Source organism: Varanus komodoensis, unplaced genomic scaffold (assembly GCF_004798865.1).
Source record: "Varanus komodoensis strain SLA01 unplaced genomic scaffold, ASM479886v1 scaffold13_3, whole genome shotgun sequence".
Lineage (NCBI taxonomy): Eukaryota > Metazoa > Chordata > Lepidosauria > Squamata > Varanidae > Varanus > Varanus komodoensis.
In genome coordinates this window covers 1,855,687-1,883,314 of record NW_025335409.1, presented here as the reverse complement: position 1 = coordinate 1,883,314, position 27,628 = coordinate 1,855,687, and the positions used below count along the sequence as shown (strand labels likewise).

General features: G+C 40.9%; 1 protein-coding gene across 3 annotated transcripts; it reads right to left on the bottom strand.

Moving 5' to 3' along the window:
* On the bottom strand, positions 1-26,918 carry MAPK12 (mitogen-activated protein kinase 12). Of its 3 annotated transcripts, none has more exons than XR_006414015.1 (12): positions 26,646-26,818; positions 23,211-23,340; positions 18,048-18,106; positions 16,131-16,242; positions 12,222-12,251; positions 9,940-9,987; positions 4,817-4,931; positions 3,259-3,330; positions 2,415-2,494; positions 1,912-1,990; positions 773-950; positions 1-194 (listed from the first exon to the last, which is right to left on the bottom strand). XR_006414015.1 is itself a non-coding variant. In XM_044423453.1 (12 exons), exons 2-12 carry the CDS (start codon positions 23,223-23,225, stop codon positions 124-126), a joined length of 855 nt encoding a protein of 284 aa, XP_044279388.1. In that variant the 5' UTR covers positions 23,226-23,335; positions 26,646-26,918; the 3' UTR covers positions 1-123. The 3 variants fall into 3 exon arrangements, 2 of the variants coding, with proteins under 2 accessions (XP_044279388.1, XP_044279387.1); XM_044423453.1 differs by having other exon boundaries at positions 773-946; positions 23,211-23,335; positions 26,646-26,918; XM_044423452.1 differs by having other exon boundaries at positions 773-946.
* Positions 26,919-27,628: the final 710 nt, after the last annotated feature.

Here is a 27,628-nt window from a genome sequence, read left to right as displayed (position 1 = left end):
TTTAGAATGCAGGTTCAACAGTTTGCATCCAGTTTATTTATAAAAGGTTTGTACAGTTAAATTATATTAAAAATGTACACTCTTCTTCATTTACTTGATTTCTCAGAAATTTGGTCCTCATGCTTACACTGCTGTTTCTTTTGACTCAGGCCACTGTGGGGGCTTAAAGTTCATCATTTCTTTATATGTGATACCTGGAAATAATAAGAAAAAAAATAGAAATGTGTTCCTTTTGCATTAAGAAAGCACATGCTTTTCACCAGAATTTCCTAAACAATGTCACCATGAATGAGCACCGGCTGAAGAAAAATAACTCTTAATAAACAGTTTATACTTTGAGAAGCTCTGGTCTAGCTATAATTAATGAAGATGTGTGAGGCAGCCACATTGCTGAAGCTAAGCTGGTCTGGTCTGGTCAGTGCTCGGGGGGCAGACTCAATCGGCACAAAGAAAGGAGTTCAGCTTTGTTAAGCCCCAGATGAATTGAGAGCTTCCTTCCTGCACTACTTGTGTCTCTCAGAGGGTGTGATCAACACAGGAAGGGGCCCAGTTCTGCAAATACCAGCCAGATGTGGGGAAATCTCCTTTTTCTAAATCTCCAGTCTCCTAATGGCACGGCATGCTATGCAATGGGGAAGCCAAGGCATTGTGCCAACTGAGCAGTCCCATAGGAACTGCATGGCTTTCATTCTGTCTAATCATGTGCAGGGATGCATCCTGAGGTAGCCATTTGCCTAGAGACTTTCCTTCAGCACAGCAATAGCAAACATACGTTTCCATTCCTCCAGGGGAAGATCCATGTTGTCAAATGTGTCATCATATTTCTCTGCTTCATTTTCCTCTTCGGAATCATGAATGGCTTCAAAATAAGGATGTGCTAAAGCTTCTGCAGCTGTTATTCTCTTCTCTGCATCTAACACCAGCATCTTCTCCAAGAGGTTTACCGCTAGCTCAAAGAGAGACAGTACATTGATAACAGAAGCACAAAATCAAGTCTCAAGAAGGATACTCTTTTCAACTGAAAAGGATACTCTTTTCTTTTCCTTTTTTTTTTAAAAAAAAAGCTGGTCAGATTTAGGAAACACCATCAAACACATGCTTAAATATTTTGTTAACTTGAAGTCACTGAGAGCAAGGATGGCTTTTGCATATTTGGAGACCTCAGATTCTTCTGATATGGCTCGAAGGGAGCCAAATTCTACAATAAAGACCATAACCGCATTAAATATGTACGTTTGGCGAATATGAGCCCATCAGGAAGGGGTGGGAAAGGGACTACTGGAAAAACATAGTCAGAGAGCAGCATTTTCCTTTTCTGGCATAAAAGAGATAGCACTACAAGCAATTGTATGGCATTTGTTGTTATTTCCATTCATATCCCACCATCTGGAAAATATTCCAAGGCAGGTAGAAACAGACATTTTACATCTGTCTGCTAAACAAATAAACCCAGAGCAGAACTAACCAGCCACAAATGCCCTGGTGAAGAAATAAATCTTGGACTGACACCAAAATGATATTAAGCTTGGTGCTATATGTACCTATTGATAAGGTCTTGTTATTTTTTCCAAGTGCCTATTAACTGAGATATTACATATAAAAGTCAACTAGATATATAAGACAAAAAGTTCCTTCAACATACACATTTCGAAAATAGTTATTTTTTCCCTCTTACTAAGGAGACTGAGCACTTTTTTAAAATAAACATTAAAAACTGATCAGCATGATGTAAATTGGTCACTCTTGATTAAAAATAAATAGAGAAAAGTATCCTAATGTACAGAGAAAGGAAGAATCTTGAGAAAGCTTGTTAGAAAAGGGCAGGAAGTATCAAACTTTGATCACACTAATTGTTCACTGCCATGATAAACACAGCTTCATAATTTGTGGTACCCATACATATTTACCTACCTAAAGGATTTGCATACTTCAAGATGGCGGCAAAATCTTTTTTCTGCACTTTTGGAAGGCTTTTGATATAATTTTTTGCCTTGAAAGAATCCAAATAATAAGTTAAAATGTATCTACAGTAAGGAAAATAAATGCATTTCTTTATTCTGGACTGCTAAGTCAAGTCTACTCTCAGAGTCATTCATTAAGTTCAGGTTCACTTCTGACCCAAGGCCTATTCAGGAGTTCCTGGAAAAGTGCAGCTGAAGCACACAGGAGTGGGGAGTGCTCCAGCCCTGCTCCCCACTGCCATTGCTCTCATCATCTGTACACACGGAGGGGGATGGTCTGAAGAGGAGAGCCTCCTCTGTCCATGGGGCTCAACCATGTGATCTGGGGGTGCTGGATGGGTTACAGTTTTGAAGAGCAAATTGGTACAATCCAGGGAAATTGGTACATATGTAGTTTGGCTCTTAGGATGTACACATGTGGTTTTAGAAAACTGGACAACAGAGGCTACTTACGTCTTGGCTTTGTAGTTTCTGAACAAAATCTTGAGTTGGTGTGCCTGTTATTTTCATAATTTCTGTGAGCTGGTCCAAATCTGGATGCCAAAGTCAGGGGTCAAATCTGAAGTCATTATGCCAAAATGAAGATATAACTGATCTGATTTCCTTACATTTTAAACTGGATCATACCACCCAAGTGTAAAAAGGAGAACTATTCTGTATTGTCTGGGCCTCTATGCAACATAAAGAACATCTCCTTCCTATACGCTCTCACAGCTTTCACAGTTGACTAAATGTGATTTATTACTAATATTCAGACAGTGATGGTTCTACAAACATTAACTGGTGGGTCATCTCCAGTGTTAGTTCTGTTTATTGGGCTAACAATATCTCATATTCAGATGAGTAAGCATTTCTACAAACTTTAAGAGCCACTTTAAAGTGTCAGGTATGTTTTATATTTCTCTCGTAAAACCATTTCTGAGGATTCCTCCAAGCTTTTCAGGACAGGAAGCCTTTCAGTACTATTTGCTGAGGTTCTACAATGACCCACAGCAAAGAAGTAAGCAACAGATATGAAGCTTAAAGGCTTAGCTGACATTAAATTTTACAAGATGAAGTAAAAACTGGTTCTTTGTGCCAAGAATTATAGCCAAAAGAATGGGTTTCTACTTGCAAAGTAGCTGTGATGAACTATTAAAGTGTTTTCCTTTCAAACTTCAGCAAAAATACAGGCTTGATGTTTGCAAGTAGCTCGATGCTTATTTGTCTCACTTCTTTTGAACTCACTTACATTGACACCTGAGTGCTTGAGTATTTCTACATCTTTCTGCAGCTGTCATTTTTCACGAAAGGATACGATCATTGCCTTTGAAGAGTGGCCTGCCTGTTATCATCTCGGCCATTATGCAACCCACTGACCAAATGTCAACTGAAATACAGAAAATATTGCAATTAATCACTATGTGATTCCTCCAAATACACTTAAACCATATAGAAGAATCAAACTTATAAAATGTAGCCAACAAAGTAAAAGTGATGTTGATTGTAACTATAACATGTTTATTTGGTTTCTGCAAATAGGACTACTCCTTACCAGGAATCCTAAATGCGTTTTTAGAGGCTTATATCCACTTCCTTTGCTGCATTTATTTATTTGATTGATTGATTGATTGATTTCTATACTGCCCAATTGCTGAGGTTCCTTGGGCAGTTTACAGCAACACATCAAAAATACAGTTGAGAATACACCACATTATAAAACATCATAAAAAGAATGCCTTTTTTGTGTTTTGTTTAGTCGCTAATATGAAATTTAAAACCAAATTTAAAACACACATAAAATTACAATAAGCTAAACAAGGTAAATCTTAGGACATGTTTAAGCAACCAACAAAGCCCCAGTAAACTAATGCCTGTGGCAGAGGACAGTCCAAACCTGGCACCAAAAAGATGGCACCTGGCACTGAGGCAGGCATGCAAGTAGCTGTGCTGCTCAGCTGGGGCTGTTGGGTGGGTTGCATGCGTATCTTGCTTTTCTTTTGGTTCAGTTCCCACCCTGCTCCACCATGTCATCCTCACAAATGTACACCAAGGGAGATCAGGCACAACTGGTATGCTGGCCCAGTGGAGGAAGTACACTGGTTCAAGGTCACCCAATGAACTTCACGGCTGAGTGAAGTTGCCTGTGCCACTAGTGGGAAAGGCTGTTGTTGCTGGTGCATTGAGGCGGGGGCTTTGGGAAGCACCAGCATCCATCATCATGTATGAGGTCAGCTGGGCAACCAATGCTCAACATGCAGAGAAGTGGTTTAGAGTAAGGAACAGGACTATAGGAAGGGTAAACAGATATTAGAGGAGGGAATAAAAAAAACACCCACCCCAACATTGTTTTGGGTTTTGCAGATGAAGTAAGAGCAGTTTCCATGGGCAAGACCTTGTTTAGGGCAGACAAAAACTGAGGGGTTGAGTTAGTCTAAGAAGTTAATAAAGATGGCTGACAGGATGAAAAGGCAGGCTGAAGACCACACGGCAGCTCAGATGCCATATGATGAACTCTTGAATCCCCAGAGTGATAGAAAACTTACTTGACTTCCTGAAGGGCAGGCAAAATGAGCTGGGAAATAGGTGTTTCTCTCCAAATGCCTGAAAGGCCTCCGGGACAGTTTAATATTTGACTGCTACCCTCATTTTTTGTTCATGACATATAAAGACAAATGAATGCAACTAGCCAAACAGAGACCAGTAGGTGAGTATGAAGCATTCTTCCTGAGCTGGTGTACCAAGAGACCATTATAACCATAGGGTAGCTTTTTGCAATGCTACTACTCATTTGAAATTCGAGGCAAACAAGTTATAACAGCAGAGAGCTCAGCATGAAAAGCCAGTATTAATCATAGCACAAGCACAAAAATTACCTGTTTGTGTATAATGCATCCAATTAAGTATAACCTCTGGGGCCCTATACCATCTGGTAACCACATAGCCAGTCATCTCGCTATCTGTATGTCTTGCTAGTCCAAAATCCAGAATCTGTTGTAGAAGAACCAAATAAATGTTTAATTTACAGCTGCAAGTTAGTCATAAATGTACTTCATTGGGTCAATATTTACCCAAATATTAGAGCCATTGAAACCAATGGGATGATTTCATGGTTAACTTAAATTCTTTTGATTTAAATAAGTCTGTTCTATATATGAATAAATCTGCATCCACCCAATTTAAAAGAGTAAAGAAACAGAATATATTGCACTGATGTTCTATTCCTTCAACTGAAAGTCACATTATAATGGCTTATACTTTAGCCATATGATTGCTACCATTTTCTATTATAAGGCTCCTAATGAATCTGAGAAGTTCTCCTTAATGTGAAAAAATACTTTTCTTTTCTTTTTTTAACTAAGATCTCTAGCTCCTGATCAATAAAAGTTTCACAGCTCAGTTTGTACCAGGGATCTGCCCTAGCATCCATGTTTCAAAGCCAAGGATCAGCCTTTGGAATAAATGAAGTAAAAGAAAAGTTAGTGCCATGGGAAATATCATTTTTGATTATAATTCTCAAGGTCTGGTAGCTCAGATTAATGCTATTATAATTGGCTTGAGCAAATGAAAAGAATTTCAACAGTAATGAGAAAGGGATCTGGGAACTTTTATCACAGCAGAAGGTCAGGGTGCTATTCTTCCAGTCCATAAAAGATATTCCTTATCAGTAAGGGATACAGTATAAACTAGCATTTTTATGGTCCCTACTAGCACTGACCAGGCTTAAGAGGGTGTTCTCAACAGCTTCTTTTAAATGCAGAAATTTATATTTCTTAACACAGATCTTTTTGTATGTGGTAGAGGAAATACAAATCTAATGAGAGGAATCCTCTCAAAAATTTCAATGCAATGATTTAGCAATGAATCATTGCATTGGAGCATTTAACATAACAACATTTTAAATTTTCTTCTAGCAAGTTTATTGTTTGTACGTACGTACGTATGTATTTAATCCACCAATATAGATCCTTCCTTTCCATTAAAAATGGCAACTAACAATAAAATCCAGATCAAAAATAAACATAAATACAAATTGATGAAAATAATTACAAATGGAGCAATAAAGTGCACATAATAAATGTGGTATCAGCAAAATGTGTTTGGGGAAATTAAAGGACAAGCTTTAGCCTACCACATGAAAATAGCTTCTAAAGTGCTTTTATTTCCAAGAAATGGACAAACTGGTGGAAGACACCCATAGAAGAATTGGAGTGCATCATTTTTTTTTTTTTACTGAAATCAGTCCATTGGACAAAACAAATTAGATCAGAACTTGTTTAATGTCATATTTTATTCATGTACCTTTTTGGAAAGAGAGAGACTGGTGAGTAGACAATTTTATAGCTGTGCATTAGTGTAATAATTCCATGAAAATGTTCAACATTCACATGGGGCCATAAAAGAATAATTCAGATAGCAACAGCTGGTCTTTGGCCCTGAAGATGGTCATTAGTAATTCAGAAAGAAGTTGCATATGCTTGATGCTGCTGAGGATTTTATAAATTCTGCATTTCTCTACGAAGTTTTGTGCACACAAACATTTGGTGACAATACCAGACAGTTCAGCATGTTTGAGATCTTGACATGCAGTTGCATTCTCTAGTTCAAAAATATCAAGGCTGAATTTTTCATCATTTCTGGAGATATACATTGTGCATGGAAGCATTATTTTGCATTGTACGTTACAAGCAGCATTTCCTCAGAAGGATATACAGTGGAGTTTCATGAGTTCTATGAATTATAATACAATTGCAAAGATTGGATGTGATCACCACTACTTCAATCCTTTCTTGAGAGATGGTAATCTTTCCAATTCACTCTAAAATGTCTCAGGACTAATAAGGCCTGCCTGTTTTGATAGTAGTACTCGACACTACAATTTCTTCCTAGAAAATAGTGCTCTGAAGCACTGCTGTTCTTTTAAAGATGGGTGCAATGCACAGCAAGTTACCTTCTTGGGAACATAATGGCACTTTTGGAGCATGCACCGTCAATGCTCAAATTTCCTTACAGTAATACAAGCTGTATTTTCCTATAACCTAGTCAGCTACCGTCTGTTTCTTGATCAGTTGCAAAATCTGATGTTTCAGCCATATGCTTCCAAGTGGGAGACCTGGAATTATTTTAGATTTTGGCTGAAACATCTCATGTCACTATTCAAGACACAAGCAAACACAGCATTATATCATATCAATGGGTGAACATACAAAGCACTGACTTATTATAATTGAGAATTGGGTGAAGTGGGAAACTTTAGGCCTGGGGCCATAACTTTTCATCCAGTCTCTCCAGATGGACCCAACTCCTTTCTCTGACCACCAATCCTTTGGTAGTTTCCAGTTTTTGTGAAGCATTTCCCTTCCAAAAGACTGAAATGCCTCTCCCAAGGCTTTGTTGCTGAAAGTTAGAGCTTTAGGTTAAAATATTCTGATGGCTTTTGCATTCTGGCTTCACCCCTTTCGCCTTGGAGCTCACCACTACCAGAACATAGCCCCTGAGAGCTTCTCTGAAATTGAATTTAGCCCCTGGGCTGAAAGGGCTTCCCCACCTCCACTGTACAGCCGCCAATGGGGAAAAGCTTAGTCGTGCCCAAGTGTTTCATGGCTATTATATGGGCAGGTACATGGAGTGACCACTTTTCAAGCTATGTGATAACTATGCCAGTAGTGCCATGGATCAGAGCTTCTGGGAGTCTTGCACACAGGAGGCAAAACATGTCAGTCAACCCTAAGAGCTTGCACTGACCATCTGCTGGAGGTGCCATCCTAGGATGCCTCTCTTAGCTGGGCTCCAGGGCACTCAAAGCCATCCCTGCGATTCCTATGACACTAAGGAAAAGCACTGAGGCACAATGATATTGTGCGGAGGTCAGGAAGAGGGCACTGGCAAATAGGCAAGAAGGATCAAGGGAACAGGTGAGCCCTCCAGCTTCATCCAGTTCTTCTGCAGTTGTGGAGCCCACACTGGTTTGTGTTACAGCAAATAAAGCCAAAGGTTGGATTGGGTAGGTCTGTAACTCCTAAGTGCAGCTGGCACACATAGGGGTGAGAAGGAGAACCTGGATACTTAAGAACAATCACTGGAGAACAGCGTGTGAAACATTTCCATCATGAAACAGATGTCCCTGTATGTATGAATGTGTCTTACATACACATTGCTCACTAACAAACACACACTGCACACAAGCTCTTTGGCTGCATCTGACATCAGCACCAGCACTCCAAGTAATCACCATTGTCTAAAGAATCACTTGTACTGAAACAATAGGTTTGTTCAGAGAAATGCAGATGTCCTCTCCGGTTTTGATATCCTTGTTCATGTTCCATAGCACTTTTGCAAGAAACAGAACATCAATCTGAAAGTGTCTATTCATGAAGTACTATTTATTCAAATATCAGATGGGGAGGCTATCACAATCATAGCCTCTGCATACTAGCTCCCTCCACCCCACATCTGTAAATGAGAATTTCAGTTTACAGAAATTATCTTTTAAACTGTACAGTGGAGTTATAAACACAGCAAAACTCAGAATTCCATATTAGTTGGGCTGGGTAGACATTCTACTTTCTGCTTTTCTTTCCTGCACCAGTTTGTAGTGCAGAATAAAAAATAAAAATAACAATTTCCACTATTTTAGAAATGAATAAAATTATATTATCAACAATGGCTTGGTTCATACAGAACAACCCAGACTGTGGGCTGAGTAGGCATTGCTATTGCACATGGGCCATTAATGAATTGCAGGTCGTTGTTATATGCAAATGCTGTAATACGATTTAATTATGGATTAACGACAAACAACCCAGAAACAAAATCCATGATTTGTTGTTGCCCTATGAACTCAGGGTTGTTTATAGTTAACAACATGTAATGAAACCATCGTGCAGGGTTCGTATGTAAAGACAAACCATGATCAGCAAAACCCATGATTCAGTGACAACCCATATTCAGTCTGGGTTGTCTGGGTAGTCATTATGTGTGAAGCAGGTTATAAAATTCAGCAGCATGTGTATAAACAACATGTGCATTTGGCTTTCTTTGGGGTTTCAGCAGTAGCAGCTCCCTCAATTCAAATGCAAAATTTCTGCCATTCTGCCTCTTCTGGAATATCAAACATAGCTAGATGGTGCAAACACAGAGGTAAGGCTGCAGCAAAACTTAAGGTGACCACCCACATGCAGTACTAGGGACCAATGTCCCTTTCTGCTTTGCAGTGAATTCCTAACAATGCTGATAACATCAAGAAGCTTTGATTCTAACATACTCCAAAATTGAAGGTCACACTCTCAGTTCCAGTTGTACTTTTGCTACTATCTTAAAACCAATTTAACTGCTGGACTTCTAACAAGACATTCTGGCCACAACAGTTTTGGTGAAGTTGCTAAGAATCTTGGATTAAAGCTGATCCAAGCAATTAGAAAACTGCGTTTTCACATTGCACTTTAGTCATACCACCAGCAGAAGAAACACTACTAAGCTGTACTGGATTAGTGTCAGATCTCCCACTCATTCCTTTCTTTATACACAGCTTAATGAAGTATCTTAGGCAAAATTTATGCTTTGCAAACAAGAGCTTCAGCTTTGCTGTCCTCTTATAAGCAATAAACTTCTCAGCACCTTGGATGAAGTCCAATATTTATCAACAAAATCTGTCAGGCACAAGCCCCTGAAAAAGTGGCTAAGCACTTAGGTTAAGAACTAAGTAGTAATCATTACAAGTAGTGGAATGCTCTGGACTGTACTCTTAACTTTATTCAGAAGTGCTGGCTATCTCAGGCTTGTGGACATCATTTATTTCGGTGAAGATAAAAGCAGAATACCGCAGAATAATGATTATCATCTTCTGCCCCATCCTATGTTTAAAGGGCTTGTATTCCAAGTGACAGCCTTGTAGATTTCTCTGCACCCATTTTTATTTCTTCAAACCTCTGCAAACTCACATGCAGTCTTTTCTGTTTGTTTGCCGTTGGTTTTTTGGGGTGGAAAAAGCATTTCTTACCTTGAGTTCGCAGTCTTCATTTACTGCTAGGTTTCCAGGTTTTAAGTCCTGTAGAAAGATTTTTAAAACTTGAATTGGATTTTTAATAGAAAAAGCAAATGCATTTTTAAAAGTGAGCCATTTCTTTCAAGGGATGGCAGAGTTATGAGCTGCTCAAGGCAGACAGATGCAAACAGCAGCAATGCCCATGCACATGAAATTGAATGGCTGCCCAATTCTGAATAGTGCCCAAGGCAGCTAAGAAAAATACAAATAAAATACAGAATGATAATTAGGAAGCAAATACATATGGACTCTAAATATATTAATTCGAACATACAGTAAGAAAAAATAAAAAGCATCCACCAGATTAAACCCGCTTCTGTCTATTTATGTCTAGATCTCCTCTGCTTAAAAGTCAAAAGCCTGTCTGAATAAAAATTGTCTTTTGGTGCAATCCATTGGGGTGCCTGTAAGCCTTGGAATTTGGAGGCTTATGTGTATCTGAAGCAAGGTGGGAGAAATGTGGAGGTGATCTTTACTGTCATGCTCCTTGCATCCTGCAAATCAGTGACACTGTCAGTTTTGGCTGCCTACCTGAAACACTGTGGATGGAGAAGGAATGAGGCTGGATATGTTATATTCTAGGAATATACGCTGTCAGGATGTTATATCCTGGTGCACCCATTCTCCTTCCTTTCCCCTGAAACTGGCCCATTCTCTGAGGTCAGTCTTTGAAACTTAGAGATGCTGATGTAGTTCTTTCCATGTCAGCTTTGAGGGGAAAGAGGATCCCAGTTCTGAGGCTGATGCTCTTTTCTGACCTTGGAACCGAGAATCTGAATGATCCTGTGGCCCATTAGATGCTGCCTAGGAGCCATAGGATTGTTTGGCCCAGATTATCCTGCTGATTGATACATAAACAGCAGTGCCCAAGTGACTAAGCTACATTTAAGAATAAAAGAAAGGCCAAACATAGTGGTATCCAGAGCACAGATTACATACTGCAGGGAAAATTGACAAGTGAATTTCCAACATTTCCAGAAAGAAGACTAAGTTTTGAAAATTGACTTGAAATTGCTGTAGGACTCCCTGCATTGTGTCACTAGCAGTTTACTGGTCTAGCTGAGCCTAGACCCAGGCCTCATGAAGCCTGTCTCACTACTATTGCTATCATCCGCACAAAGGACAAAGATGAGATTTCTCATCGAATGGCAATTTGCCAGGCTAAGGCTTGGCACACCAATGTGGGTTCAACTTTGGCTCCTAAATTATGATGTAAGGGGAGTGGGGTTTGTGTGCATGCATACAGTTTATATTGTATTTTATCTTTCCTGAACAAACTGAAGAAATCATATACACAGTATTCCTGGTAATTAACTACACAAAAGATTGTTTCTTCTTAATGCCACACTGCACATATTCACACTAAACTGGCAATACTTTCTGAGCTACCAACAGTGGGACACACTTTTAGGCTGCATTGATTGTGTATTTTTCAGAATATAGAAAAGAGACCAAGAATTTATTGTACATGGAATGCAGTCTTGTTCACAGCCAATATTCTTAAAGAAAATATCTAGGTACTAACCGCTGAAAATAAAAGTGAAACAATCTTCGTTGAACTTCTTTTTCTCCTTACTATATCTGGGACCAAAGACAGTACTGGCATGTGTATGAATCTTCTTACTCCAGTGAATAAACTGAAAGCTGTCATAAGTCCTATTTTATTATGTGGCAAAGGTCCTCTGTTAAACAAGATTATCACAAATCTGCCACATCATTTTATAATCAGAATAATTACTTGTTTCCAAAAGCATTCTGCATTGACTGCTAGCTAACTCTGCAAGACTAGACTGTGTTGGGGATAAACTACACATTTAGTTAATGACATTATCTGATCCTTTTTCTACTCCATTGTGATCCCCATTCAGATTTGGACCAGAATACTCTGAGAAGAATTAAACCACCCTATCTATTCCTCCTCTCCTACTTCCACCCACAAGAAAAAAAGCATCCCTTGACTCTAATGAATTTTTGTCCTATTTTTTTAATGCTTTCCCCCCTCACCAAGTGATGGTGGCATTTCAGGAAAAAATGGAAGGTGCAGGAGGGGAGTTTTAACCCTTCCTGATGCAAATTGGTACCATGCACAGAATGAAAAACAGGGTCAGGTACCCCTCTGTGATTAACAAAATGTATAATTTGGTCATTTGTTTCTGCAAAATCAATCAATTCTGTTTCTTTGAGAGAACCATCTAAAACAATAAAAGAGAAAATCTGAAAGCTGACATTTCACTTACCCTATGAATTATGCCTGAAGAATGGATATACTATAGGGGAAAAAACAACAGCCGTATTTTAGTTATCATGGTGAAGAATGTTTGTGTTCAATTAGGGTTGTACAATTCAGGATTTACATTTCAGCCAATAGAAACTAGTAATTCAGGTGGAAAAAATATAAGGGGGGGGGGGCAATTTTCATATAACAGAAAGCACAAGTTTTGCCCACTATAAAGCACAGCATGGCTAACTCTCACTATGATATTGATGCAGATGTAAAATCTTTATCTGTTTATCTAATCTTCCCAATCAGCACAGCTCAAAAGTCATCTCTCTTCATTATGAAGACTAAGCTTACGGATAAAAGGTAGATCGAAACCAGACTAGCGGCTGAGGTTTCCTATAATAAAGCTTTATCTAGTTTTTGTTTTTCTTAGACACATGGGCTGCTATGGCTTGAACCTGCCATTACTCTGGGTATGTAATCCAAGAGTTTGTTCAGCCACTTTAATCTTAGCCTGCATTTCTTCTCTATGGTCTCAAGCCTAAACAAACATCAGAAACTTTAATAAAGGTATATGTACATACGCATATCAAGGGAACCTTTAGTAGAAAAAGAAATCTCATCACAGTCTCATGGAGTCAGCAAGGAGGAGAGGACTGCTGTGGAAGTATTTCCAGGAAAGTGGAGTTTCCTACTTGGAAAAACTGAGCACTCTCATTCCAAAGCACTCAGCTTAATTTGAATATGGGCATGTTAGATTAAACTAATCCAGAATTTGCAATTCTGTGTGCCAGTATTCTGATAAGAGTGCTGGCACAGTTGCACTCAATCAATTTACTCCAGAGTAGTTATGGTCAAATCAGTACAAATGCTTCGGAGAGTTTGGTTTTGCAGCTTAAAGCATACTTGTTTGGTTTCAGTTGGTCTTGGACTCTCCTCAATTTTCCCAGTATTGCGCAAGGATCCCAGGTAAGTTAGTTTAAGGAAACCCATAGAAGGAACATTTCCTTTTCCTCCTTTCCTCGTAGACACCAATGCCTCTCTGTGCAATGGGTCACAGAGGGCTACCAGGTGAGGGGGGAATTTTCCCCAACATCAAGTTTGCATCATAAATGCATGCTGGTGGAATACAATGGTTAAGAGCACAGGACTGGGATCCAAGAGATTTGGGAGTTCACTGGGCTAGTCACATCCTCTCAGCCCAAACTACCTCTCAACCTTGTTCTTGTGAGGATAAAATAGAGAGGAGGATAAGTATTTCAACTGCCTTGAGTTCTTTGAAAGAGAAAAGTCGGGATATAAATATATTAAATAAATAAACAGAATGTTCCAAGGAGAAAAGATACCCACCCCTTTCTTTCCTCCCTCCTGCCCATGAGGAGTGGAGGGAGAAAGAGAGAACAATAATATATTGCTCTGCTATTCCTGCAAAGAAAACAGGCCTAGCATTTGGGACCAATTCAGGCAAAGAAGGAATGACATGGTTGCTACTTTAATGTCCGGAGGCTGCTCTGAGCAGCAAGCCCTTCTGTGTGCTGCATTTCAGGCATTTCCCACCGTCAGATTGCAAACTGGGGTGTTAGATAAGGTGCAACTATGTTTAATGAAAGGAGCATGTGAGGAGATAAATACCAGCAAATAATGTGAAACTAAAGCACACGTGGTGGACTTAGCAAAAGAATAGCTTAGTAGCACAGTAGTGAACCAAGGACAGCATGAGCAGACTTTGCTGGATCTCTGCTGGAAGCCCACAAATGTAGCCCAAGGTAGATAATCTGTTCCTCTCCAGCCCCGATAGGCTATGTTTGTTTGGTTCAACACAAAGTAGGCAAGAGCTCCAACGAGTAATGATGTGTGTGGCAGGCAAGGAAATAATGGCTACATTATGAGCTTACGGTGCATCCATGTGGCGCTGAGGCTGATATAAGTAGACATGGACATGTGGGTCTACACAGAAAACATCTGGGAATCAGTAAGCATGGACTTGAAAGCTGTGTTTGTACAGGTCAAATCAAATTGCACTGCTTGATGGGAGACAAATTGTCTCAGTAAGGCTAAACAAAGCACAAAAAATGTGCAACATAGATAGATGCTAAGGTTAATCTGAAAAGTAAAGTATTGCCAAAGGCAGGTCAAGGTGTCCCGTACATATCCCCTGGTGACTTTTCCCATTCTGTCACACAAAGTAAATTGCCCCTTCTGATTTTATTTCTTGGGTTGTTTTGTGTAACACTGAACACACTGAAAAGATGCAGTGTGTCCTTCACCGATAGAATATACAGTTGAAATACTAATGGAAATAGTGAATATACATCTGTTCTCAAACTCACACCAAAGAAATCAAGAGATATAACTATTCTCTTGTTATATGGACTACATAAAGAGATGGACTGCTTAGAACTATAGCTTTTGCATCAGCTGATGAACAGTTTGTCCTACAAACCTGAAGGAAAATCATTCCTACTGTTGGCCATAGAACCAGATAAACCATTTCTCCCCCAAAACAATTAATCAAGATCTCAAAGGCCCATTAAAATTGGAATTCTGTTTTGTTGGGTTTTTTTTTTTTTCCAGAAAACAACATTCCCGGCTACCAGCACAACTTTACCCTCTTGTTATGTAATGTTTCTGTGCCTTCATTTCATACTGAGGTGTTTAGACAAATTTATGATGCTGTGAGAGGAGAGGTAGCAAAACCGTAGCTTTTCATTGAATAGATATCACAGTTCTACCCCAAGAACATCACTTATGTCCAAAACTGCATGGCTGATTCCCAGCTTGTTTATTTTCATGAAAGAAGAAATGGAAAACAGCTAAAGTGATGCCGGACAAATAAATACCAAAGCATAGTAAATATTGACCAAGGAATGAGCAGATTATCATAAAAACGCAGACACACTAAGACGTATTCAGAGTAATCAAGGCATTATGCAGACACAGTAAGTTTTGCTTGTTCAGTTCCCAGTAAATACCACTTCAGCAAAGATAATGGATTTACTCGTGGCAAAATGCATTTTCTTATTATTCCTTCAGTCCTGCCATTTTCAACGAGCATCTGAGTTATTCAAGTTACTTTGATGGGGGTTGGGAAATCACACATAAAAGATTAAATATTAGAGGATTAAATATTGATATTTGCTAAGAATATTAAGATCTCCTTTTCTATCTTTTTGCATGTCCTTTTCATTTAGTTATTCAAACTACTTCTATGCAAGCAATTTCTTATTCTCTAAGATTTAATACAATCACTATGGAAAAAACATGGGCTTCAACCAGTAAATCTAGGTCAAGATACTGCAATTGCATTTCTCTTATGCCTAGTTTTTTGGTGTGGTATGGAGAGAATGTGTGAGAAGCATATCACAGTAATAAGAATAAACAGCACGTTTCTGCCCTGTTCTTTTCATAATAAAAACAGAACAGTGGTAAGGAGTCGATGCTTATGTCAGGGAAAAATGTAAACACTTGCATAATACAGGCTGGCCTTGATCTTGTAGGGTCTGCATGTATCCCTGTGAAAGGAACTAACCCCAGCCTCCTGCTCCATCTTTGGGAGTCTGAAATCAGGATCTGTAGCACAAACTCTGATTATGAACCAACCTGATGTAAGATGTAACATTACTCCGTGCTGCAGATATATAATATTGCACCATGAAAGTTAAGCAGATTCCCTCACAACCAATGCTTGGGAAACCATAAGCAGTGCTGATTCCAATTTTTTTTTTTTTTTTGCAAGGGTAACCCTGCTTCTTGTAAGGCCAGTACATCACTGCCATATGGTTAAAGACAAACATGGAAGAGTTTGGAAGCTTATGCGTCAGGAAGCCTATGGCAGCCTGATCTCAGTTTTCCAACTCTGAGAATGTCTGTACTTAGGAAAATATTAGCATACAAAGAAACAACAGCAAACATAGAATGATCTAACCTTTAGACCCTTTAACATTTGATAGACCAGAAACTGGATCCTATCTTCCGTTAGTTTCTCATGCTTCATTATTTTACTCAAGTCAGTTCCCATAAATGGCATGACAAGGTAGCTAAAAATGGAAATCAAACATAAAATCATTTAAGGTTTTTTTTTAAAATAAGAAACTAATCTTAGCAACACATTGATAAGGCAAAACACAGTAATTTCTGTGCATTGTTTAGCTGGTAATACAACTACAGGAACACTGTTCTGTGTTCACTGAGTGGAAACCTGACCATAGCTCTTAGGATTCAAACTAATATACTCTTAAAGCTCTGAACTTTATAGCAGAATTATATAAATTAATAAATTTATTGCAATTTACAGTTAAAAAGTATACATTTCAAAAGTCAAATTGAAAGCTAAAGCAACTCCTTGGATTTGTTTCATAGTAAGGTATCAATCCGTTATAGATCATTTCTCAATTTAATTTAATGGGACTTAATCCTAAATATGCATAGGATTAATGTTTGTTGTAGGCTATGATGTGCTTTTCAACCAGATACTGAAGATACTGATCCATTCTGTGCTTTTCAACCAGATACTGAAGTTTTAAAGTGGAAGCAATGCAATTCACAGAAAAAATAAGTGAACACGAACGGAAAACTGAGAACATATTCAGTTTTGTAAGGCTTTATTTAGTGCAGAGGAGACCAACTAAGCTCTCAAATCAATAACTTGGATAAGCAAGGAACCAAGCTTAATCTTCAGAGTGCTGATAAACTTGAATAATGAAAACACAGATGTGCGCTCTTCCCTCATGATTTTATTACAGCTAATTTGCCAGAGCTCATGAATATTTCAAAGCCAAATGGAAATAGCTCACTAATTGCCCCAGAAACTCATAGGTAGTTAAAGAGAATAATTTGTTTATGTAGCGAAAGTCCTAAATAAAAACGTTTATGGTTTATATTGCTGTGTATCTATTTAACAAGTAAAAGCAGAATCTATACACAGGATTAAAAGCAGGCATAATCCATGTAAAAGTTCAATCCTCACTGATAAATGGGAGAAAAGCAAAAGAAAATCTGCACTTATAGAAGCATTCATTGCTAAAACATCAGACATCCTATTGAAGGGGGTATTACATGATAATGCATTTATGCATTACATGCGGAAATCTGCAATACGTTTCCATATCAACAGTCACAGTTGTCTTTATTTCAAGGAATTAGAAATAGACACCAGTTTTTGGCAAATGAGTGCAATATAAATTTGGATACATTACTGTTTGACAGGAGTCATTTCCCCTAATGACACAATGGCACACAACTTCCCAGCAGGAATGGGAATCTGGTGCTACAGACTTACACTTTTTAAGGCAACTCCTTGGCCACTAGAAAGCTGCTTCAGCCAAAGTTTTATTATAAAACCAGATCAGCAAACATGCTTACATGTTTTTCTCTTCTCTAAGAGCAAATTTCACAATATCTGCATTTTTCTTTCAATTGCATACCAAAGTTGTCTACAACAAAGATACTTTTAAGTATTCCATTTTATGCATTAAAATATTTATCAGGTATATTAGCAGATTTGGAAGTGGAAAGACATCCTGGTATTTTAAAAAAGGAAGAATGTGTGTGAATACACTGTACATGGCAGATGTATCTTCCACAAGTACACTGAGGAGGATTTCTGGTAAAAATCCAACACTTACATGTGATTGTGTATGACTTCATTTCACTGAGTTTACAGACACATGATCCCTTCTTCACATCCCTCCTATATAGCCCAAAGTAAATGAAATCAGAACTGTGGTTCCATACATGATATACTGCTTAAAAGCCACCAATAAGCCACCAATTCCCATGAGACTTTGTAGAAATGCAAATCTTAATAGAAATCTCAGCCTTTTCCATACAGTTACAAACTTACAAGTCATTAAATTTATCCAGTGACACATCTGGTGTGAAGACATCGAGTAGTCCAATTACCTATAAAAGAGGCAGAGAGAGGAGAAATAGGAGGGGAAAGGTTGGCATTTCATAGTCATAAAAATGAAAAGCACTCAAAGGCTCTAATTCACAATAACTTTAATGATACCGTGACATATGTCATGTTATACACAATTCATACAGGGCATCTTTCTGCAATCTGGCACACTCCAGATGTGTTCAATGGCAGCTCTTGTAATTCCCAGTCAGCAAAAAAAGAACAAGTTTTGGGGCATGTCTCCTTTCGACAGTAGCCTTCCCAAAGGGACCCCTGAAGGTGAGGGAACCCTTGAGAACATTGTGACATCTACATGGCATGGGAGGCTTCAGCGATATTTGGAAACCAGTGCAGGTTGTGCTTTCCCATGAGCAAGCACATGGGCCACTGATTTGCATGAAGTCAAGAATGCCCATAGCAAAGGAGGAGGGAAATTCACCTTGGCTTATGGAGTGAACTGGGCAATTTGTGGACTTCCAGTTGTTGTTGGAACTGAAGCTTTCATCAGTCAGTGGAGAAAGAAGATGAGAGTTGAGGTCCAACAACACTTGGAGGTACATATGTTGCTGAGCTCTGCCTCAGAGATTAATTTATTTGGCAGGAAATTTCATTGACAACAGCTGGCAAAAGGTTTAAGATGAGAAAACTGCCTATAATGGGAACTAAAAATAGATTCTGATTGCCATTTTGGAGTACATGTATAATAAGAAACCCAACACTACCAAAACTCTAATACTAAACAATTGCAAGGCAATTAACACGATTCTTTTAAGAAAATGGAGCTTTCGTAACTAAGAGCAGGGCACAATCTCTGTTTACAGGGATCTTGATTCCTAACCACACCAATAGCTGGACAAATAAACATTAAAGAAGTTGGACAGAATTTCACACAGCCAAGGTTGTGCCAAGAACACCATGAAACTATTAGTTGATATAACTAAAAACCTAATTCTATGAAGTCTGAAAGAAATGTGATGTGGACACTTAAGTGGACAGTATTTTGCACAATATGTTATTGAACTTTGGGTGGAGAAAAGCACAGCCTGACCTGGTTCTCAAATTACAGGGGCAAATCACTTGATTTGTGGAGATGTGGAACTTGTGAGCTGCTTCTATTTTCTACAGACAGCCTCTGAACAACACAGTGTGAACCCAGATCAAACCTGGCACTTAATCCAGCCACAAATCATGTTTTAGCCTTTGTGTGCACTAGTTTGTGAACAGTGTGTATCACTGTAAATTATGGATTAACTAATAATTTGCTGTAGAATGCTGCTGTGATACGCAAACAACTCCTAATCACAACACTTAACTATGCTTTAGCATTATGTGTATGAGCCCAGAGCTTTTCAGCTGCTCTCACCATCTTTTGTTTGGCCCTGGAATCTTCTGCTAACCAAAGTTTAGTGTTACGCCTCAATGCAGGCAAACTGTTTACTTTTACTTTACTATGGGCTACTGAATCAAGACTTCTTTATACTGTGCATCATGAAATTATTGTGTTACAAAATCAAAGTGGAAGGAACCAGTCTGGGTTCTGATGTAATGCTAAATTTGGTTAGCTGAAAATAAAAGAAAGGCTTACCATCTGTTCCTCGCGGTCTTACCCAAGACTTGTTCATTTACATAATGCTGAATCATATTCTAGCAGTAAAGCCAAACCAGGCTTTGTATTCAAAAAAATATCTGTGATTAATTTTGCTCTCTTCTCTTGTTGGTGTAATGGCGGATGACTGCATAAAAATTCTACCTCAATGAAGAGGCACAGTATGAATACTGTGTGCCAGAGAACACCTGTTTACTCATATGAAACCACTAAGTTTTAAAGCTATATATTTGTAGTTTTGTAAGCCTTGGTAAGGTAACCTGAAGATGAAAACAGAGCATTCATATACAACAAAAACATTTTGAAGCAAGATGTAGTATGTCAACTACACTCCTAGATCCTGAATGACTTGATGCATAATAAGGGTATCTCTTTCACAAGTAAGCAAGTCATTTTTGGGAGTTATACAATAAAGATCAGGAAAGCCAAGCAGTTTGCCTTATGAAAGACATCCCAGCTGCTTTGCATTGCACCTCGTAACATGGTAAGTTTCTGCAGTGTTGCTTTATTTTGGAAATCTGCATGTCCTGCTCTAAATGTGTCTGGTTTGCATATCCCTCACTTCCCTGGTAGTACAGCCACTGCTGCAACCACTTATTTCAGATTATCTTGACCTCAGCAATCCAATTAATCGCTGCTCTGTCTTCTAAATAACTCTCTTGTGGGCAGCAGTTTTCATTCCATTAGTCAGCCGAGTGATCTTAAATTCTCTTCCCACTTCCCCCTACAATGTTGGGTCAGCTTGCAAGAATTCCAGAAAACCCATCACATGTTAATGTAGGATGACAATGGCTGCATCCCAATGCCATTATTCTAATGAATCTTTTCTCAACAACTCCCCTTTTTCTAGTTTTGTGGTAAGTTTCTGCAATGTTGCTTTGATTTTGTAAATATGTATGTCCCATCCTAAATGTTTCTGGTTTGTATATCCCTTTCTCCTACAGCTATTCCTACAAAAAGAAGGCACTGCTGAGTTTGGGAAGGAGGGGAAGGTCTAGAGATATTCTTGGGTTTTCTACTATCCTGGTGGTCCCGCACCTGTAACCCCCACCTTGTTGAAGCATGGTTAAGATTCTTCTGCTTTGGAGCCATTGTTAACTGAGTTTGTATTTTTAAGCTCTAAAGAAATCTCCCTTCTTTACCCCTTGTTTTTCATTCCTTGGTTGTTTACTCAACCAGCAGTGCAAACAAAATCTATGCATCTGAACACTCCATCTTTGTCTTCTTAAAACACAGTATATCCGCATATATGATAGTTTTACTATATACATATAATTTCAGTTGCTAGCTGAAAAGCCTCTGTTTTTTACCTCTTTCTCCTAAAATGTGTTCTATGTTACAACTTATCTAGCTTGAGATGTCAAAAGACTGTCAAACCATCATAAAGTTTAACTTGCAACTGATCTGCTAAAACTTATCTTCTCACTGTTCTGGAGGAGAGATCATACATTTTTATCCTTATCCTAATCCTCCTGGGTGCACATTCATATATACAAATATAACATACATCATGACTATAAGGATAGCTATCTGTCACGGATGTGATGGCTCCATTTATGCCTGCACCTTTTTGGCTTGGGGTCCTCAATGTGCCTGACAGCTGATTGGACACAGCGGGGGGATCTGAGGGGGTCTTACCTCTGCCAGGTCTTCCTGCAGGGAACATCATGGGATCACCAAAGGGCATAGCCATCACCAACTTTTGAGTAGACTTCACAAGCACAGTGAGGGCTATTGGTGGGATCTTGGCAGAGACCACATCTCAAGCAGTGGTGTCCCACTGCACCAGCAGCAGCTCTCCCTTGGTGGAGGCCCCAGGTTGGGAGGCATGAACTATGCTCTGTACAGCCTTCCCTAGAGGCAATGGGGGTGGGGATGGGGGTGGGAAGGAAGCTGCCCTCTTCTTGGCTTGCTCTGTATAGGCTGAGCCAAGTGTGCTTTGCTCTATGCCAGGGGTCCTCAAACTGTTTTGATAGGGGGCCAGTTGAAAGGCAGCCGCTACATGCGCGGGCCGGTGGGGGGGGGTGCCTGCGGGAGTGGGTTGGCGAGGTGCCATCAGGCGTGCACGAGGCGGTGTTGGGCACGCATGGCGGCGGCTCGCTCGCTCAGAGACCATCTCCGATTGAGCAAGCCACCACCTCCCCCCCTCCCTGCCGTGCACGTATGGGAGGCAGGCAGCGGCGGCAGCTTGCTCACTTGGAGACCATCTCCAAGCGAGCAAGCCACCACCTCCCCGCCCGTGCAGCAAGTGCGTGCGCGGGTGGCGAAAAGCGGCGCGGGCCGGAAGGACGGCCATGGCGGGCTGGATCTGTCCCGCGGGCCGCAGTTTGAGGACCCCTGGTCTATGCTGTGATGACTGCCATGCCTTTCAACTTGGGCCCAGAGCGGTGAGGGGGATCTTTGGCCACTTTTCCTCAGTGCAACATGGCACACTGGGATGGCTGTCATCAGCATTCAGCCAGAGCCACTTGGCCAGAGCAGCAAGCCTTTTTTAAACCATTCTCACCAAGTGGCTCTGCAGTAGTTTTGCACCCCCCTGAGTTAGTTGTTTTGTCCAGGTTTGGATCCATGCATGCTTACAGAAGAGTAGGTAAACACAGTACAGTTAGCTGTCCACATTAGGTGCCACCATCAGCTATGGATTCTAAGATGTTAACTAAAGGAAGTCCATGGAAGGGGAAAAAAAATCAGCCAGTTCCTTTGCTCAATCTACATTGGTAGGCATCATCCTGCTCTTGAACCAACCCTTTTGGGAGGCCTTGGTAGATCCAGGGAAGAGAGTTCTTGCAGCTTCTTTTCCATAAATTACTTTAGTTAACTTATCTGAGGCTACAACCCTTTAATCATACTAGGATTAAGCCCCACCAAACTACATGGGGTTTACTTCTGGATAAATTTAAATACAAGTGCATTGTCCAAATCTATTGCATTTGCCTATATATGCAAGTGCTCAGGGGAAGACAGTGCTGTTGCCTTGCAAGAAATAAAATATTGTATCAAGTGTTCCTACTATACTTGATGTTGCTATTGCATCTGCTAAACTTGCTTGTAACCCCAGTGCTTATTTTTATCCTAAACAAAACATGGCAGGCTTTGCACCATCACATAAAGTTGCTCTTCAATCAAAGTTGTAAAGGACAGAATCAGAATAGCTTGGAACAAGACAAGCAGACACAATTAATGATGCAATATGAAGATATGATATAAAGATATTCACAGATATATAGATGTGCAACATATTTATAAATAAAGATATGAGCAGATGTTTGTGATAAAAGCAAGAATTTCTGTGCATACTGTAGACTTCTTGCTGTTATTTGTAACGTTATCTTTAAATGTCTATCAGATTATATATGACTATGCAATGATTTGAAAAACAAATTATTTAGATAGTAGCTGTTTCCCATTGTAGTTGCGTCATCAGACACAGTATGCCAGAACCAACTTCCTAAACTGTAGGATGAGTGGAGAAAGAGAGGTTTGTTCATGTTTGTACTTACGTTTTCATGTTTCATGTGTTTCAGGAGCCGCAATTCCCGGTAGGCTCGTTTGGCAAAAAGCTCAGACTGAAAAGGACGGTACAGCTTCTTGATAGCTACTTTGGTTCCACTTTTCCTGTCAATAGCTGAGCTTAAAGGAAATGGGAGCAGAAATAATGTGAATCAAAGCAAGCCAGAAGGCTTAAGAAGTGACTTTTCAAATAGGGACAGCATGTTTGCCATCAAGTCCAGGCAAAGGTGACCACATGCAACTTCTGACTTCACAGTTTTTGCTCCAAAGAGGATGAATGGGAATGAATAAGTACAGCTGGTTGGACAAAACTACCTCCAAGCCTGCTTTCTTAAGCTGGCCCTTTGTCAAAGTTGCTTGCTTACACTTTGCTCAGAGAAGAACTAAGCAGGCGGACTGACAGTTCCAGAAAGGTTTCATAATACAGGAATCTCTCTTATACTGACTTAGACTGCCTGGTCATTTGTCCAGAACTGTCTTCTCCGGGAGTGTTGAGCCTTAGGCCCGCAGCCTAAGCCCGGCCTACCTGGGCCAAAGATTCAGCCAGAAGAGTAGAAGAGTCAGGAAAGAGGCACATTGACAGGTGGGACACAACAGAGTTATTGCAGGAATAGCATTCCTAGAACCCAGTGCCTTAATGCTTTATTTTCCTATTCAGTGGCTGAGGTCCTGCAGACATTCACAGTAAGAAGGCTGCAATGCTCACTGCACCCCTTTACCTGGTTGTCCTCTGCTACAAATAACAGAAAGCAAAGCCAAAAAATTGTCCCTGGTTTTGATGTTCTCTCACTTGAAAACCAGGATGCTTCAAGGATGCTTTCTTCAAGGCACTCTTTTTAGCCTTCTTTTCAATATCCCTCACAAAGCAGCATATACTTTGCCCCATATTCAATGCTTGGCATCTTTATGTCATTAAGGGAAAGGCTCATGTCTGAAACTCTGGAGAACAGCTGCCAGTCAGAACGGGCAATACTAAGCTAGATGGAAGAATGTGATATAAAGTCGCTTCCAGTGCACATCCACGGTCCTCCACCTTTGCTATTCAAAGTCCTCCTTTTTCAAGAGGCCCTGCAGCACCTGCTCCTTCATGCGATCAATCTTTCCCAGCTGTTCTGTATGCTCCAGCTCTCTCACAGACAACCTATGATGTCACCTCTTCTTCCCTTGCATTTTTAAACAAGCTATTAAGACAGTCATCCCCACTTGTAAAGACAGGTATGACACAAACATAAAAAAGAGCACAGGCATGTGAAATATTGACCAGGGGGCACGCCTAGAACATTTCAAGATGTAAAAAGGGGCTGTGACAAGCCAATCACCGTGACTGTCGTGTCCCACCAAATGGGAGCATTCACACAGGGTAAAGCTTGCTCATGTATTTCTTTTAGAGCTTAATCAGATGTCACAATTAAGTTTTATTTTATGTAATGTAAGTTTATATAATGGCTCATTGCAAGTTCATAAATGTAGAACTATTAGACTACAACAAATAATCTTGTTAACAGATAAGAAGTTCCTGTTTATAGATAAAAAGATCCTGTTAGCAGGAACCTGTTAACAGATTTGTCCTTGGAAATCTTACATGATTCCTAAATTAATGCTTCTTATGAAGATGGGATCAACTTTAAAGAAAAGGAAAAAAGGTAAACATAGGCTGTGCCAAGACCCAAAGAGCCATTCTCTGTCTCTTGAAGAAAGAGATATACAGAATACCATCCAGGAAGCCATGGGCATGTTAGCCTTTTAAAGAACTTGAGTTATCTTGAAAGGTAGGCATGTCTAAATTTTGCTCTATTTTAATGGAAGTATAAAAAGGAATGGGAGATGAGAGAACTCTCCTCCACTGTTTAACGGTATATCCATGTGCTAATTTAGTCTGATGCAGCATGGCTCTGCTAATGTTCTTATATAGGCACTGAATCAGCATTCTGCATATATTTATTTCTGCCAGAAGTAACAGCTCAAGCCTTGATAAGGCAACTTACAAGTATTTTGTTTTGTTTTTAGACAAGACAATGCAACAGGGTATCCACCTTCCGCACAACTTCTTGTCCTGTGTAACCTGCTAAATACCCTGTGTTCCCTGCCATATTTTGGTGGCTGAGTTTCACAGGAATTGTTATGAGGAACAAAAGGAACTGCAAAGACTCCCAGCTGCGACGCATCTGAATGGTGCTCAGAGAAAGGCGTCTTATCTAGTCCACACAGTCCCTTTTGTACATCACTCCATATCTGACCGTTGCCATGCCTATTTTTTCCTTCTAACACTGTCCAGTCTCGAAACCATAATTAAGTGCAGTTTCCTCCAATTTTCAACCACCAGGGAAGGGTGGGCAATTTGTGGCCCTCCAGATGTTTGGGTGTGCAATTCCCATCAGCCCTAGTTAATATTACCCCTTACCATTGGCCATGCTGATGGGAATTGCAGGCCAAAGCATCCAGAAGGCTACAAGTTCCCCATGTTTGCACTTCTGAAATCAACCTCTACATTGGGTGGTGGGTGCAGTAGAAGACTAGATGGTTTTCCTGGGCATTTAACAAGGGGCAATATGGAGATGATGATGGGGAAAAGAACAACAGATGAAATCAGTCATGCGGCTGTTCAAGGTAGAAGTATGAAACCCACCAGGGGGAAAAAGGCATGCAGGACCCCAGAGAATTGGTTCTGCGAAAGGGAATTTTGCTTTCTGTTCAGCCCCCCCCCCACCCACCCCAAACCAGGAAGCTCTATCAGCACAACAAGCAAGTCAAAACAGTGAGTCACTTCCAGGGGCACATCTTTCAAGGAAAAAAAAAGGGGGGGGGGGAGAATAAGCATTTCCTCAATTATGCTGCTGTGTTCACATCTTTGCCCGATGCACGTCAGGTTCCCCACACATGAACTGATGCGAAGTTTATTTCCAAAACAAAACATCGCCCAAGTTTTTCTTGACAAAAGCCTGGATGCCAGAAGTCTGTTGGCTAACCTCGCCCCACCTTCATCACGAAATAACCTCGATTCCCCCATCTCCACTTCCACAGATGTGTGCGTGCGTAAATGTATGGGACGACAAAAGGAGGGAGTCCCTGCCCTGGCACGCGTCGAGATCGCACTAGCAGCTCCAAGTCCTGGGTTCAAATTTACCCCCCTCCCCAGGGATTTGAGAGACAGAAGATCAAAGGGGTAGGGAGGCGAGCGGAGGGTGGACCACCCGCACCCACGCCTTTTCCTGCAAGGGAGAGGAGCGCCCACACTCGCGGAAAAGCAGAAGTTGAACGGCGGCGGGGAATCGAAAGTGGCCATTGTTTCCTCCTCGGGCCGGGAGCAAGTCCCCGCGGGTTGGGGGGCTGTGGGGCGAGGCGAGTAGGAAGAGCTCTCCTCCGGGGCTGCTGCTGCCCGCGACGCGCCCCCTGGAGTCCCCACCCCACTTCTCCAGCCCGCTCACCAGACGGCTCCGTAGGCTCCCGACCCCAGGGACTGCAGCTCGCGGTAGCGCTCTCGCACTTCCCAGACGGTCTTGACGATCTCCTGGCGATAGAAGCCCTTTTGGGGGGAAGACATGGCAGCTCTGCTCTCCCCCCCCCCCACCGCGGCTCTTGCAACAAAGAGGGGAGCAGAGGCGAGAGACGGAGGGAGAAGGGAGTTGCTGCGCCGGGAGAGGGGCTGGCTTTGGAGCCGCTCCTCGCCTTTGCGCGCGGCTCTGTGCGCGCCCCTCGCTCGGTCGCCTGCGTGTGCGTGTTTCTCTTTTCCAGCGTTGATTGAGCGGCCGTCTCCCTCCTCCCCTCTCTTTCCTGCCTCCTTCCTCCATTCACTTCTTTGGAGAGGAGGAGAGTCGCTGAGCGTGAGTAAATAAGAGTGAATGAATGAAAGGATGGCGTGCTCTCCTTCTTCCAAAACTGTTTTGGGGACCGGTTGAGGACTGCGCGGGATGAGCTGCTTGCACAGCCGCGAGGCCCGAAAGGAGAAGCATTTAGTGGCTTCCCAAACGAGCGCTTGCCCTTGTTTCGCCATTGTTGTGGTCGCTGTTTATAACCCTCTCTCCTCCAAAAGATCGCGTGCGCGGGCTGCTCACAACCGCCGCAGTCGCCAAGGATCAGCGAGAGATTAAGCCTAGTTTGGAAGGAGTATTCTGCATAGAGGTGACCATTCAAAGAGAGCAAAACTAGGCAGCATTTTTCAAAGCCGGGTTGCAAGACTTTTGGCCTGATCCTGCGCAAGTTGATTCAGAAATAATTTGGGGACTTCGCGCGTGGCTAGCTTAGAAGAGGGCAAAGTTGGGAGCGCCAAGGGAGTTTGACGGGGCTGACTCCAAACAGTGGCAGCGCTGGCTATTTGCCAGGGCCCAAGCAGCGCAGCGGGTTCACCACCCTAACTGTGCCAATTAACACAGCGGGGCTGCAAACTTCGGGGGTCTTTGGGAACGCTGGA

Bases quoted from the DNA above. Each gene is read 5' to 3' on its own strand.
- MAPK12 (XM_044423452.1), bottom strand. From the start codon at position 26,761: ATGTCTTCCCCCCAAAAGGGCTTCTATCGCCAGGAGATCGTCAAGACC. The intron at 16,243-18,047 runs GTAAGTTTGTAA...TTCCATTTTTAG, and splicing joins CTGGATAAATTTAATGACTT to CTACCTTGTCATGCCATTTA. The intron at 12,252-16,130 runs GTTAGATCATTC...TTTCCCCTATAG, and splicing joins AAATGTTAAAGGGTCTAAAG to TATATCCATTCTTCAGGCAT.